The following is a 16,477-nucleotide window of genomic DNA, read 5'->3' on the forward strand; positions in this document are numbered from 1 at the left end:
TGCTAGTGTGAACTCTTTGAAGAAATGAATATTTACACAGCACAGAGAATATGACTACATGTTTGCCAGCTCCCGTTACATAATAAGCTCCTTTGAAAGCAGGCTCTGTATTACGCTCATGATTAATCCTTGGCACTTGGCACACAGGAGGTATGCAGAAATGTTCAGTGGGTGAATTTATGAATGCATGAGTACTCTAGTAGCTTTTAATGTGTAAATTCAATGGTAGTAAGTTATTTCAGCCTCAGAATCCGTATTCCCTGTTATTTCAGTTTTCCTAAGTGTGTAACAGGAAGTAATTGATCACACCTGAGATGCCTCAACGGTGTTCTTTTTTTTCTTTCCCTTTATATGTCACAGCTCCATTCAACCCAAATAAAGGTGCCGATAGCATTGTCAAGTTTGACACTTTCGGAGATGGAATGGGACGATACAACGTGTTCAATTTCCAGTACGTGGGTGGCAAGTATTCCTACTTGAAGGTTGGTCACTGGGCAGAAACCTTATCACTAGATGTTGACTCTATCCACTGGTCCCGGAACTCGGTCCCCACTTCCCAGTGCAGTGACCCCTGTGCCCCCAATGAAATGAAGAACATGCAACCAGGGGATGTCTGCTGCTGGATCTGTATCCCTTGTGAGCCCTACGAATACCTGGCTGACGAGTTTACCTGTATGGACTGCGGCCTCGGGCAGTGGCCCACTGCAGATCTGTCTGCCTGCTTTAATCTCCCCGAGGACTACATCAGGTGGGAAGATGCCTGGGCCATTGGTCCAGTGACCATCGCCTGCCTGGGCTTTATGTGTACATGCGTAGTTGTGACTGTTTTCATCAAGCACAACAACACACCCTTGGTCAAAGCATCAGGCCGGGAGCTCTGCTACATCTTGTTGTTTGGGGTTGGTCTGTCCTATTGCATGACATTCTTCTTCATTGCCAAGCCATCACCAGTCATCTGTGCTTTGCGTCGACTAGGGCTGGGGACCTCCTTTGCTGTCTGTTACTCAGCCCTGCTGACCAAGACAAACTGCATCGCCCGCATCTTTGATGGGGTAAAGAATGGAGCTCAGAGGCCAAAATTCATCAGCCCGAGTTCTCAGGTTTTCATCTGCCTGGGTCTAATACTGGTGCAAATTGTGGTGGTGTCTGTGTGGCTGATCCTGGAAGCTCCGGGCACCAGGCGCTACACCCTTCCAGAGAAGCGGGAGACAGTCATCTTAAAATGCAATGTCAGAGATTCCAGCATGTTGATCTCACTCACCTACGATGTGGTCCTGGTGATCTTATGCACTGTGTATGCCTTCAAAACTCGGAAGTGCCCAGAAAATTTCAACGAAGCCAAGTTCATTGGTTTTACCATGTATACCACGTGCATCATCTGGCTTGCCTTCCTCCCTATATTTTATGTGACATCAAGTGATTACAGAGTAAGTCTTTGAATGGTTTCTTCTTTTCATTGTTCCCTTATCCTGCCAATATTTTGTTACGTAGGATTTAAAATAGACTTATTTCATCTCAGTAATTAGGTAGGTAATTGTAAATGCCATGATAAACCACCATATTATATATGGAAACTCATTCAATATGTTTTAAAAGCATCTAATTAGTGAGTACTATGTGCAAAGCATTGTACTAGGCACAGAAAGGAAGATAAATGTAAATGATGTGGTCATTCAAGCAAGTTATAATCTAGTAGGAGGAAGATGCAACACACACACACACACACACACACACACACACACCTCTAAAACTTTTAAGTTTAGAAAGTGATTCACCAGAGGGCAAGAATTAAACCACTAAGAACCTAGTGAGAATAATTCGAATAAGACACAAGAGAACCTGGCTACCACAGATTAATCGGTAAATTAAAATAGACTTGCAACATTAAGCCATTATCAGATCTAAACACTTTCACTCAAGCTTCAAATAAGCATCATTATGTCTCTAAAACAGACTAAAATGTAACGTAAATTTGTTATACATGTTCTACAACTTTAGTTCTTGTACATATGAGATTATATATATATATATATATATATAAAATCCTTGAACTAGTTAAAAATATTACTGCATATATCCAAGTAACCTAATTAAGTCAGTATTCATAAAGTCTTTAGCAATGCATAGTTCAAATTTCTGGGCATCAATATAATTACCATCTCTTCTGAAAGACAGAGTTCATCATTCTGTCATAATTTCTCAAATTATTGAAACCATCAATCAGTTACTTTTGCATTTATATTTCTGATTTTAGTATCTTCCAAGGAGTTTAAGATTTTTTTTTCCACTTGAGGCAATTGGTTTTATTCTGCATATGTCTTAAGTTGTCATAGATTAAAGTTTTCCACGGGCATTTCCTTGTTACACCATGATTTCACAAAGTGCTTCTGTAGACTGTAACAGTCCCCAAATCTATTTATCAGCAATTCCTATATTACCAAAATTCTTGAACACTGCAGCTCAAAAAGAAGACACAGCTATTTAAAATGTGGCATCAAGAGACTAGCAAAGCTTAACATAGCTCATCTTTTAAATGATTTACAACGATGTGACTGAAACCATGGACTAAACTAAAGGAAGAACAAGGAAAATAAAGAACTTAAATTCAATGTTGGTGTAATGGTCAGGCATTCTAAGCCTACCTATAAAATTTTTTGAAAATGTGTCAGTAGAGAAATTATCAGAACTGAACAGCAAAATCAAGGGTCATATTATATGAGCCATGGGGGAATGTGAACGGTTAATGAGGGGATTAAAATGGATAACTATAGTTAATGTATTTTAATGCTGCCACTTCTATCTTTTGTCTTTATGTGCACATCCACTTCTATAGATCTGTATGGATTTTTTTAAGTTCTTAGGAAGCATCCTCAGCAGACATGACTTAGGGTACTGGGACTGTGAACCAGTTACAATATTATTTTACCCTGGGTATATGATCTGAAACCATTCATTCTCAAAGAAGCTAATAAGAAAACAGAACAGAAAATACTACAGAGAATAAACAAATAGCATTATAAAAGTTTAATTTTATTGAATGAGTTAGCATTTATTTCTAAAAGACAGAAAAGAAATGACTTCTTTCCTTAACATGATAGCAGTATATAGGAGATCAGTTGACTAAGTGAAATTAACTGAAGATACCATAAGCTTCACCACATGGCATGAGGCAAATGGGGCAGAGGTTGTGGAGTGTTTTTTCAGGTCCATGCTAATTAAGGCATCCAAACCTGAGGCTTCACATACCCCTTACAAATAATACCAAGGCAAAGTTTACAAAAGAAATGAAAAAAGTAGAATGGAGCCTCCAACCCATTGGTTTTCAAATTTGTGCATTGAATCAACTGGGTAGCTTTGAAAAAAACATATTGATACATGGGGCACAGACACAAGGATTCTGATTTAATTGGCCTGGGCCATGGCCTGGACATCTGGATTTTTCAAAGTCCCCCAAGTGACTAATTTGCAGCCAAGACTGAAAACGACTGCTTAAATCAATCATATGCTCTTAGTGTCTCACAGATGTCTTTAGTGTGGCCTTCACTGTTTTTGAAATTTTTTGAAATATTTGTCAAAATTAGAAAATTGAGGAATTTTACAGAAATATCCAGATTCTTGGTTTCTCTTAACAAAGTAAAACACGTGGACCCAAATTCCCGCATGCAACATTGAGCCGGACCTTAGTGTTTATGCCTCTAGACAGAGCACACAGCTACCAATCCCTGAATGCTTCCACTTGGCTCCCTTCACTTGTGCATATGCATGACCCTGTAAGCATATGAATTTGAGACTGTTGTTTTAGGAATTCCAAAAGACTGAGGTGCAAAATTTCCCACAGGGAAACCAGGTGGTTCAGATAGAATGAGCAGAATTAGAGAAGTACCCATCCATTTACAGGCAGCTAGTAGGAATTTGGCCACCAAACAGTCAACAAGGTTTATGACTCAGTACTTTGCCACCTCTTGTGAATTATAAATAAATAAAGCACTTTTCTAGTCTTCAAAAAGCTTATATCCCAGATGGGAAAAAAAAATCAACAAGCATGAAAGAATTCAAAATCAATACAGAATAGTTTATAATTAAATTGGTGGTACAAGCTCTTAAATGCCTATAGGTTTGAAAGAAGAGTTGGATCAGTAAGAATGGTCTTTCCAAGAATTTCAAGAGGTGTGATTTCACACTGTACCTTGGTGGGAAACTGCAGTTACAGTGGTTAGAGAATATAGGGCATGTGGGGAATGTTCTTGAGGCAAGACAGGAAATGAACCAAGCAAAAAAGGTAATATTGGAGTAGAAAATGGGTTTGGGGGAGGGGGTCTAGAGAGAAACTAATGGCAATTGGCCATGTGGTCAACTTTTAACAGGCAGAGGAATTCATTTAAGTAATGAATTTAAATAATGCATTTAAATAATGAATAAGGGCTTGAGGAATTGATATTTTTAAATTTTTACTTTCTTTTGGTTGGTTGTTTGCTCAGGCAAAAAGTGACATGATGAAACATAAGAGGGAAAAAAAGGAACTAACGTTTATTGATCAACTCTGAAACTTACTCTAGATGTTTTGCTTACGTGAGTTCACTTATCCTCATTAGCACCCTGAAAGGCAAATGTTATTATCCATTGGAAGGATGAGTAAACAAACTTGGAGGATAATTGACTTCCCAGGTGACACAGTTAAGAAACAGTAGGACAAGTTCTTCAGATGCAAATCAATGCCTTTCATATTACACTACAGACTTCTCTGCTTTTAATATGGAGGATGGGTTTGAAAGAGTGGAGCATAGAACAAGCAAAACTAATTGAAGCTATTACAAGCATCCAAGACCTAGCAGGCAAGAACTTGGGTAAGAATCCAAAAATTCAAAGGATCTTTGATAAATTTTCAGGCCATCTCTTTCTGTATCACAAGATAGTGTAAGACTCAAACATTAAGCCATCAGGGGGCCAATCTTAGCTTACATGGTATAAATAAAGATTAGGTCATGTTTGGATATAAGGTTATCCATAAAGGAATTAATAGTAATTCCTGAATGTTTTGTTCATTTATGTCTTCCAAAAATATTTGAGCACTTATTATGGACCTTGGAGATACAGCTGTCAACACAGACACATCTCTCTCTTTTATAACTTACCGTCTAGTGCAAGTGAGGGAAGGATACAGATGGAGAGTAAATAATGAACGGATGAAAATACAGGGTAACTCATGCTGTGGTTTAAGTGCTGTGATGGGAGGACAAGGGGGTGATGCCAATGCAGTGCTTCTCGAACTTTAGTGTGAATACAGCTCATCTGGGCACCTTGCTAAGATAAAAGATTCTGACCCAGTAAGAAAAGAGGGGGCCCAAGATTCTGGGTTTCTGGCAAGCTCCCAGGTAGTAGAGATGTTGCTAAGCAAAGGACAGTACTCTGAGTATCGAGAAAATGGATTTTAAGGGGCATGGTGCAGAGGAAGCACTTTACCCACTGTAGGCAGAGACTTTGGAGGTCACTCTAGAATTCTGACAAGGTTTTAACACTTACAAAGAAATTCTGATTTACCCATGTTGACTCTTTTGAAGATTAAAAAAATACCAAATCTCAAATTCTTTCAAAACTGTTTGCCACTCCTGCTGGTGTCTATTTCGTAATACTCCACTAAAGGATGGGAAGGAGCTAGCCATGGGGATTTTATGTGCTAGTCAAAAAAACAGCAAGTATGAACACACCTAGGCCAAAAAAAACAAAGTCTCAGAAAAGAAAGGTATATACAGCTATAGTTTAATGAGTAGATGGAAGAGAGATTTTATATGCAAGGTGGGCAGGGAAGCTAGATCATGTAGGACTTTATAGGCCATAGCAAACTTTTAGATTTCAGTCTATGTGGAAAAAGAAGCCATTGAAATATTTTAAGCGGAGGAATTTAATGATCTCCTATTTTATGATCTCACATTGTAGTGGGGAAAATTAAGCTGCTGAAGACACTGACTTAAAGACAAAGGCAGAAGAAGGGAGGCCAGTTAGGTGGCTGTCATAGATGTTCCAGTAAGATGGTAGAATATTAGCAATGGAGATGGAAACTTCGAGAACCGTCAAAGGTTTTTACCCATCTTGCCATCTAACAAGTTAAACTGCCACGTGTTCAGGGATGCTGGCAGACGACCCAAGACTCCTGATTCGGATACAAAGGACTTTAGTACAGCCATCACTGTAGCCAGAGTGTCAGCATTTATGTAGGTGCCCGAAGGCCCAGTTTTCACTAGACAATGCAAAGTGGGCTAGCTGACCCGTGCGTAAGCAGTCTTTGGATCAGGATTTGCCTTAAGACTGAATATGTCATGGTACAGCACTGTTAGCAATCCTATCCCTATTTAAAATGTTGACAGTGTGTTCATCATAGGTTTTCAGCATTCATTTTTATTTTCAAAACATATTGCAATAAAATATGATTTGCCTTAATCACTGAGTTTTTGATGCTCCCTTAAAATTGCATCTCAAGAAGTGCCTTCCTTGCCTCATCATAGTCCAAGCCCTGCCGTCCCCCTAGCAGGTCTGGATAGGATGGTGAGATGGTTGTCTATCACCAACAGAGCATAAAAAATTGAATTTTTTCCTCTCTCAAGTTTCCCTGCATGCTGGGTCTGGTGTCTGTGTGACTTCAGCCACCCTTGGGGATGGGGAGATTTTGGTCCTATCATAAGTACTGTTCTCTTCAAAGGAGCTAAAATCAGGGTTGGAGAATAAGGGAGGAATCAGGGAGGAAGAGAGTAAGTCCATGCTAGTAAGTAAGGCACATTTGCTTTTAGTTTTAAGCATGCAAGCAGCTACTTTCAGCTCAATCTAACAAAGGTCCAATGTTTCTGAGCCCCCAAACCCTAAAGTGGATGGCAAGATCAGCATTACCGTCACTTCGTTTCAACTTCGGGGACCCCTTGACTGGAAGCCAGAGCCAGATAGCTTTCTGCCTGAGGCACGTGGTTTGTGCAGTTTAGCTAACTCAGCCTTGATACACACAGCAGTGACTGGTTTTTAAAGGAGTCCATCTTAATCCACGGCATTTGCTCTCTTGTGATGATAACATCTGTTAGAGTCTTGCCTGGTTTTCATGTAATGGCTAGGGGAGTTTTCCCGTGCTATAGCCAATTGCAAGAACTTATCTAGATTTCTTTGTGTCAGTTTCTCATTCTTTAGTACAGCCCCTTTGTCAGCATTTTACACCCAATCCAAGTCAATGAGAGTCCAAGTACTAGTCAGTGCCTCATCTATGGTTTTCCAGAGCATTTTTCTGTCTCAGGGAAATCCTGCAGAGAGAACCAAAGCTCCTTTTTTGCCACCAGCTTGTGCTGCAAAAAAAAAAAAAAAAAAAAAAAAACTGAGGGAACTCTGTCCTCTTGGAATGAATCTAAGTCTCTCATGAGAGACTACAGCAAGGGATGAGCCCTGAGAGGGCTCCACTGTGCCATTATTCTGCGGCAAGCATTTATGCACCCTGCCCCCTCATCTCCTGGGAGAATCAGCCACAGTGCAGGTGATTCACCTGATGTCTGCCTTCTCTGAAGGTCCCTCCTTTTGTGTTCAATATGCGTGCGTGTCTCTGCAACTTTTATGTGAAAACGAGTTGAAGTTTCTGTCCACCCAGGACTTGAACCAGATTAGACAGGAAATCCACCCCACTCCCTAGAGGAGTTAGCAACAACTACAGCACTGGTCCAGCAGCTCTATCTGAACCTACTTCCAGTTACTCAGCCTCTAACCCCCACCCCAAATCCCCATCGTTCATTACTGGGGAATAAGGTGGAGCACTGTTTATTGGCCGGTTGGCCATAGAATTTGGTCAGCATGCTTTCTACTGATTCCCATGGACTTCTCTCACATTTTGTTATTCAGCCCACAAAGCCCTCACACTTCCTCTGTGAGAAAACCATTGCGATCCTGTTGTCAAAACTATCGAAGATTGTAGCATCTCAGATTTGACTGTACTTATAAGGTAACATATTAGCTTGCCAGAGTTTTGTTGATGTTGATCAAAAAACTTTATGACTCAAAGCAATAGTGGTAGCCAGAGAGAGTCAGCATTGGCTCTGGTTCCCTGAACTCCACTTCCCATGGGCTAGGCAAAGTGTCCCGTGTCACCACAGCGTGGTCAGTGGCAGCGTTACAGGGGAGGCAATGTGAGGTTACGGAACCTGAACCTTTTGTAATGGATGATATTCTGGCTCTTTGCTCCAAAAGTAGGCACTATCTCCATCTTCTAAGTCTCTTTGCCATACAAAGAAGGTCCAGAACCTCTTTACCGTGGAAAGAAAGTCCAGAACAGAGGCAGTCAGTGCCTGTGCTTGAAAGACATGCTAGAAGAGACCATAGAAAATTATATTCCAAAAGAACGAACAGAAGTTGCTATTGGACTGGATGTGTGGGTGTAAGAGAAAAGGCAAAAATCAAGGATGACTCCCTTTTTTGTGGCTTGCATAGCTGGGTGGGATTTTAGGTCACGTACTCAAGTACCTGGGGGAGGGCATCAAGTTTTACATATTAATCCCGATATGCCTATGACATATCCAGTACAGTATGCCAAGACAGCAGTTCAATATTTGTCTGGAAGCCCATAAGATAGGCTGGAACTCGTAATAAATACTTGAGCAACATCAACATAGGCGGTACTTAAGCCATGGAACCCAATGAGATGAAGTGAAGAGAAACCAAACTGGGGTCTGAGACACTCCAGCACTTAAAATTCAGGTAGAAGCAAAAAAGCCAACAGCAAAAACAAAACTAAGACAAGGAACTTTCAGTGAGGGAAGGATGTCAGGAAGCTAAAACGAAGGAAGCATGTCCAATGTTGCTGGAAGTTTGAGGAAGCTGAAAGCCGAGCAGCATGGACTAATAGGGTACAAAAAGGCAGAACAAAGAATTATAGGTAAATACAGACTTTTAGTAGTGTGACTTCTTACATTTTTTTAATGTTTATTTATTTTTGAGAGAGAGAGAGGAAATGAGCAGGGGAGGGGCAGAGAGAGAGGGAGACAGAGAATCCGAAGCAGGCTCCGGGCTCTGAGCTGTCAGTCAGCACAGAGCCTGATGGCAGGGCTCGAACTCACAAACCGTGAGATCATGACCGGAGTCGAAGTTGGATGCTTAACCGACTGAGCCACCCAGGCGCCCCATTAGTAAGTAGTATGACTTCTTAAAGGAACTGAACAATTGAATTTATGAGGCCAGTACTTCGGCTTTATAAAAATCTAAAAGGTTTCCAATCGAAACAAATATATTAAATAATATGCTACATAAACTATGACCAAAATGCATCTTTAGTTCTGGCACCCATTTCCCCTTTAGTAATTAGTGAGAGTAATAATTGCCCACCCCTGCATGGAAATCCCAGTGAACACATTCAAATACTGAGCATTCATCATATGAGGCTCCGTTCTGGTGCTGGGGATAGAGCAATGAATGAAAACGCTCATGAGTTTGGTTGGCCCATGAATGTGTGTGCTCTTAGGTAACACATGGTCCTATGATCGTCTTCAACAGAAAGTAGTCTCTATTAGGAAATCAAAATGCCTAGTCCTGTATAATTATCAAAACCATACCTTGACTTAACATTACATCTCATGTTCTCCCGAAGTCTGGCCTGCCTGGGGCAGAGAGCCTGCAGTGCTTGGCTTTTCCGTTCTTCTTATTCACACTCCCCATTTCACCACTGGCCCTGGTCAGAGAGTAATAAGGAAGAAGCAGGACAGTTCTTACGTAAATGGATAGTTGTATGATCTCTGCAGTGTTTGTTAAGGACATATCCTTGGGATACCTGGAAGATGATTAAAGCATGTTTTCATGCAATGTTCAGAAATATCCGGCTGGTTTTTTTCTCCTGCAGGTTCTTGAGTGAGTCCTATTCTGACCTGTCCCTTGTGGCCCCGTGCTCAGTCCCAGGGCACCCAACTACACCCGGCTGCCAGTCTCTTTCTAGGAAGGACTCAGGCTGCTCCAAAGGAGCACAAGACTACCCATGATGGTCTTTATAGTGTGGGACATCCAGTCCATGCACGGCACTCACACATCCTTTGCTTTGATAAATTCTTACAGTAAAGGGCTGTCTCAATACGGTAGCAAGTGTCTGTGCTGTGCCATGAAAGTAATTAACCTTTTCTCACCTCCTAGACTTCCAGGACAGGAATCAGGCTTCAAGCCAGGACATCTTCCTCCTGCAGAAAAGCCTCAAACATTCTGTGAATAGCCACATTGAAGCACTCCTCTCCAGGTCTCAAGTGAGGAGAAAAGCACAACCTTCCTTCAGGGAGGAAGGGTCTAGAACTCACAGCACAGCCTTTTTTCAAGATACCCTCCTCATAAAAGCCTCTCCTCCCCCTTGTAACGGCTTAAAGTGTGTGAGAAGCTTCAGCGTTATAGAATATTATTAGAAAAGGTTTCCTTGAAAGATGATACATTTGAACTTGTCCTACCCTCACTCTAGTATCTGGCACCTCTCATACTGGCTCCCCAGTCAAATGTGAAGATGGAAGAGGATAGTTCTAAAGGAGGAGTTCAGTTCTGATAGTACCCATCAATACAAAAAAAAAATTACGCCAGAAATCGGACCCGCTATAAATAACACAGTGATGGTTTATCAAGGCTTTTACATTGCGAAATTAGTGAGTGGGCTCCTCTCTGAGAAGCTGGCAAAAGGGAAAGGAGCCTGCAGTGTGGGGTCAAGTGGAGGGCACTGGAGCAGTTAAAAGGGACAGGAGCTTTAAAATAGGGTAGATTGTCCTTTTGGCATACAAAGTAAACTCAGAATCTGAAGAGTAATGCTACAGGGGTAACCTGAATTTTGTCTAGTCAAACCAGAACGCAACCTTCTAGAGTTATGTGGCTTCTCCAGTTAATTGTTCAGTCTCGCGCTTTCTCTGATTAGAGAAGGTCAAACACTTGAGGGCATGAGAGATTATGCTATCTGGTAATAACATTGCCTGGAGCAAAAGGACAAAGAAATCTAAAATTACCCTAGGATTTACCATAGCTACTCTGAGTGAGACTGATAGAAGAAATAATTAATTTCCATTTTTTAGTACTGAAAACAATAAAATATGTAGAAGCTAATTTAGGATTTTCTAGAAAATCTGTGGGAGCTGAAGTTAGGACAGATGACGAGATCAGCGGAGATGAAGAGGGAAAGCAAAAGAATGAAAACAAGGCACGATAAAACCTAGTTCTGAGGGGTACTTTCACGGGAGGCAAAGAGGAAGCAGGTGCAAGTTCTCTGCCAAGAACAGACGTACGGAAGCCTAGAGAACAAAATGATTGAACAGTGAGTACCTCGTGTATCAAGATTCCAGAGGGTTGCCAATGAAATAACTTACAGGTAGCCCATAAGACAGTTGACAGTGTCTCACAATTTTGAGTGGGGTAACCAATAGCTGATGGGCAGAATTCCCAGCAAAAAAGAAAAAAAAGATGGGGAAATGTAAATGGCCCCTCAGATTTGTTCATGGTACACTGAACCTTAAACAAGCTAAGTTGAATGACTGAAACCATCAGCAATCTGGTCACTTCATCAGGGAATGTTGATATTTTACTATTTAAGATTCTGACTTAGGTGGTTCTGCAGAAATGTCTTTATACAAATATAAAGAAGAAAAGAAACAAAACAAGAAAATCCATGTAAAGTCCTGGCAAGCACTCAGGAGCACCTAACACAAATGTGTTTGCTAACAGATCTTAAGCAATGTTTCCATGAACATCTCAAGTTCAAAAGATCTCATTTCATCATTCTATTGGTTTGGTTATACTAACAACAGAACTGTGGATGATTTGGGTTTTTGGTTTGGTCTTTTCTCAGTGTTCTTTTTAGTAGGTGACATGGTTGCATTTACAGCCAGACATTTAACTAGGCAACCTTTTCTTGTAGGTGCAGACAACAACCATGTGCATCTCTGTTAGCCTGAGTGGCTTCGTGGTCCTGGGCTGTTTGTTTGCACCCAAGGTGCACATCATCCTGTTCCAACCCCAGAAGAATGTGGTCACACACAGACTGCACCTCAACAGGTTCAGTGTCAGCGGAACGGGGACCACATATTCTCAGTGTAAGTATAGAACTTGGCAGTGACCCTTCCGTGAATAGCACTATAGCAGAGAGAAGGCTCAGAGGGGAAGCAATGAATAGGAATAGGCAAGGACAACCCATGTCCATCCCCCATGAACAATCTCAATTCAATTTAATAAGTGCTGGTTCAACCACTGTGTGTCAGGTAGTGTATGCTAGGTGCTAAGGATACAGAGGTGAGTGAAAGTCAAGGCTCCTGTTTTGATGGTACATACAGTCTAGCAGGGAACACAGACATTAAATCCATAACTGCACTTGGGATTTTTTAAATGTTTATTTATTTTTGAGAGAGAGAGAGCATGAGCAGGGGAGGGGCAGAGAGAGAGGGAGACACAGAATCCGAAGCAGGCTCCAGGCTCTGAGCTGCCAGCACAGAGCCCGACGCGGGGCTCGAACTCACAAACTGTGGGATCATGACCTGAGCCGAAGTCGGACGCTTAACCGACTGAGCCACCCAGGCGCCCCCACACTTAGAATTTTTGACTGTGTTGTGGAGTCAGAGCACCTACTTCTTAGTCCTGACTCTGCAATCAATTCAATAGGAAACGCTGAGCACATCACTTTATTATTTGTGGCTTTACTTTACTCACTGGCCCAGAGGGTCGGCCTAGATTGGTGCTCTGCAGAGTATGTCCTGTGTCACACATGATAAAGGTGCTTCATGAAAAATTAAAAAGGGAAGATAACCAAAAAAAGACAGGAAATGGTTCATCCTAAATACCCCCTTAGAAGTTTGAAGCAGCACCTTTACCATGAGCATGTTAGCTTTAAGAATCCCGAGAGCAAGGCAATCTGTTTAACCTGGTTATTTACAGTTCCTTAGAAGTATTCAAGCACAGGGGCGCCTGGGTGGCTCGGTCGGTTGGGCGTCTGACTTCGGCTCAGATCATGATCTCACAGTCCGTGAGTTCGAGCCCCGAGTCGGGCTCTGTGCTGACAGCAGGAGCCTGGAGTCTGCTTCAGATTCTGTGTCTCCCTCTCTCTCTGACCCTCCCCCGTTCATGCTCTGTCTCTCTCTGTCTCAAAAATGAACAAACATTAAAAAAAAAAAAAAAGTATTCAAGCACAGTTAAACCAGCTAATATTCCATGGAACACACCTTGAAAAACGCCGGAATGTATCTTCCTCGTACTTCGATGCACAGGGCTTTTCAGCTGCAAACCAGCTGAAGGGTAGTGGAGGAACAGCCCAGGCCACCACTGCATCTCTGACTGGCCTGCGAACATCTGAAACACTATCCTTAGAGAGCCTCTCATTAAATTCTCAGGCACAGTGTACCTAAAGGGGACAACCTTTTAAGCCATTTTCAGCTTATCTGTGGTTTGAAGCAGGAGAAATTCACTGACAGAAGGATGAGGGGGGCGGAGGAAGGAAGCCACAAGAGAGGGAAGGAAGACTGGAGTGACAGAGACAAATGACTGCCTCACCATTTTGCCTCTAGTCGATCAGAAAGTATGCTTCAAAATAGCTCAGCATCACAGAGTGAGTAATCACATTAGTGCCCCAGTTTCTGCAGCAAAGTATAAAATTTAACAGGGCTGCCCTTCCCCCAGCAAACAAAGGAAAGGCTGCCGGCTGATAGCACACGTTCACGGATGCACTGGATATGCCACTCCTCGGTGGAGACAGGGATGTTCTTGTCTTTTCAGCTCAATTTCCAGGTGTCACGATGGTTGAGTGCCAGCACATGGTAAGACTTGTGATCATTTTCCTTGGACCCCAGAGAAACCTGCTTATTTCTTGAGCAGACACATCTTTTTTCTAGAGCCCAACTGTAGCAGCTAGCTAGACCAGACAAGAAAGAACTGGCAATAGCAAATAAAAACAACAATGATAAGAACAGCCAATGGAACTATCACTGATTCTTTTCTATCTGCTGGGCATCATGCTAAAAATGTCATACACATGTGCACATGTGCTGTATCTTATTTAATGCATACAATTCCCTGACATCAAGAAACCTACCCAGGGTCCCACATATTGAAAATGGCAGAACCAGAATTTAGAGTCGGTTTCTCTCATTTCAAAGGCAGTGTATCCAACAACTGTATCCTGCTACTTCAGTCAGGGTGCAAGCCGGGAAAGTTCCCAGGAAGTTAGGTACGTGGTAGGCTTTACAGGGATAACAATAGGAAAGTTACCCAAGGCTGTACAGCAAGACTGACTTCTGAGCAAAAGTCATCCTGCTCTCAGAGCTCAGATTTCCCAGCTGTTACTCAAACAGTTTAACAAAGCCCCTTCCACAGACATTTATACATATAAACCCCAGTAATTTCAAAATGGCAGCATTTTCTAATATACATACTTGGAATTAATAAATTCCTGAAGGAATACCAAGGGCACTTTACCCAACCAAGTCTCTCTTCCGAATTTCAGAAATATCCACTTACACAAAAACATGTGTTTTAAGCTTTCACGCAGAATGCTAATCTGCAAGTGGCCCAATGAGATACTTCGAAGTAAGCATCTACCCAGCCCAACGTTTTAGAACTATTTTGTTACTCAATGAAATTTTAAGTAAAATTTTCTTTAAAAAGGACCTCATTTTTTTTAGTAGTTTTTCTCTGCTCCATGTTAACGAAGTGGTATTAAAATGATAAGGTGAAGAAGTATTCATGTGATAACTCTAGGCATATCAAATTGCAGAAGTAACAAGTACATTAATCTGTTATTTGTAATTCTTTATATTTTATGCAAAATAGTTTTATTTGTGGGCTCCTTTTATCCCATGAGTAGTAGATACTACAAGTTCCATTTCACAGGTGAGAAAATATGAAAGGTACTTCTCAAAGATATACGGTGATTCAAAAATCGACTCTGGGTTTCCTGATTTGTGATTAATATCCTACGCATTTTCATAAATTGGAACTAGAGTCATGAAATTCATTCATTCATTAAATGCTTAAGTATCTTCTATACAACAGAAATTTCTAAGCACCGAGGTACACAGTGGAGAAAAAGAACCCCTGGCCTCATGAAGCTCGGCATCTAGACCACTGTTGTCCATATTGTAGTGTGTAACCTAGTAATGGGTCCTGAAATTTATGTAGTATGTTTCGCCAGCAGTTTTAGAAGAAAATAGAATTAAATGTATTAGAGTACATTATATGTGATAAGGGTAAGTAGTATTTCATGGAGTTTGCTCCAGTGGTTACACGTCTACAAGGTCCAAGTAGGAGGTTTTTTACTGTGAGTTGCAATCAAAGAAGTTTGAAAGACACTGGTCTATGGGATCTAGTTTATGCATGAACACATTACTAACCCACACTCTGGTGAACATGTAAGCAACTGGTTTAATTTCTTCATGGCTGTTTCCTCCATTATATATTCAGCTCAGTTTATATCCATTTCCTTCCTAAATATTGGGAAGTACACTGTTTTATAACTCAAGAAAAATCCTCAAATTGTTCTGACTTCATTAGGTAAAGCATATGTTTTACTTAGTTGCTACATAATTTATGTTCTGGTGAGTATTATATAGGCATTTTACCGTATTGAGTTATTGTTACCAGCATTGCTGCTGGTTTTCTAATTTACTCTTTCCAGGTATAAAAACAACAACCCCATGTTAAGAGTAAGTTAATATACCAACAGGGTTACTCACCCCAACACCTACACACATCTAATTATCTATTCCCGCATGACAAGCTTCCACAAAATTTTGTGGCTTCAAAACAATAACCCCCTAAAAATAAATAAATAAATAAATAAATAAATAAATAAATAAATAAATAAAAATTAAAAATTAAAAAAAAAAAATAACCCTTTTATATCTCTCATGATTTTGTGGGTTAGGAATCCAGGCAGGGCTTGGCCGAGCAGTTCGTCTGCTCTGTGAGGCCTGGACTGGGTCCTTCCGGGGTTTCAGCTGAGACTGACCTGATCTGGAAGCCCATGGTAGCTTCACTCTCCGGCTTGGCAACTTGGCAGAATGCCTTTCCACGTGGAATCCTAGAGAGGAGGACAAAGCCTGTCCAGATTCAAGGAAGGGACACACACCCCACCTATGAAATAGTTTGTGGCCATTTTCCTTGGGCCACATTCTCCAAATCCTGAAGCCAGCACTGCAGTTTCATTAAGGATCACAGACTTGACACAGGTAATCCCGAGCAGTGCCAAGAAGTTCCCCAGACTGGAAGGTGCGGCCAAATTAATTCCCAGTTAATTCTCAGGCAAGAGTGGCAGAAATATCACATCATTTAGGAGCCTGGGTGACCTACCTGATGGCAGCTAAGGTGGCTGATAGCACAACAAGTAACAGTACTAGATGTTAAAAGCTGAGCAGTGCTGCAAAAAGACGTAAAGGCATGACCAAACTTAGAAGCAAGCACAGAGGAAAAAACATGGTTAGGGACATCTTGGAAAACTCACCATTTGTGAAATGTTTACATACTGCTAGGT

The 16,477-nt window shown here is 41.3% G+C and overlaps 1 protein-coding gene across 1 annotated transcript in view; it reads left to right on the plus strand.

Annotated features, from left to right (window-relative positions):
- The window catches only part of GRM3 (glutamate metabotropic receptor 3), a 112,134-nt gene that overhangs the window by 85,898 nt on the left and 9,759 nt on the right, over positions 1-16,477 (plus strand). The window contains exons 5-6 of the mRNA XM_015535133.2: positions 361-1,427; positions 11,882-12,056. Of these exons, the coding sequence (XP_015390619.2) occupies positions 361-1,427; positions 11,882-12,056 (1,242 nt within the window). The remainder of the gene's footprint in view (positions 1-360; positions 1,428-11,881; positions 12,057-16,477) is intronic.

The sequence above is a fragment of the Panthera tigris genome, chromosome A2, assembly GCF_018350195.1.
Source record: "Panthera tigris isolate Pti1 chromosome A2, P.tigris_Pti1_mat1.1, whole genome shotgun sequence".
Taxonomy (NCBI): Eukaryota; Metazoa; Chordata; class Mammalia; order Carnivora; family Felidae; genus Panthera; species Panthera tigris.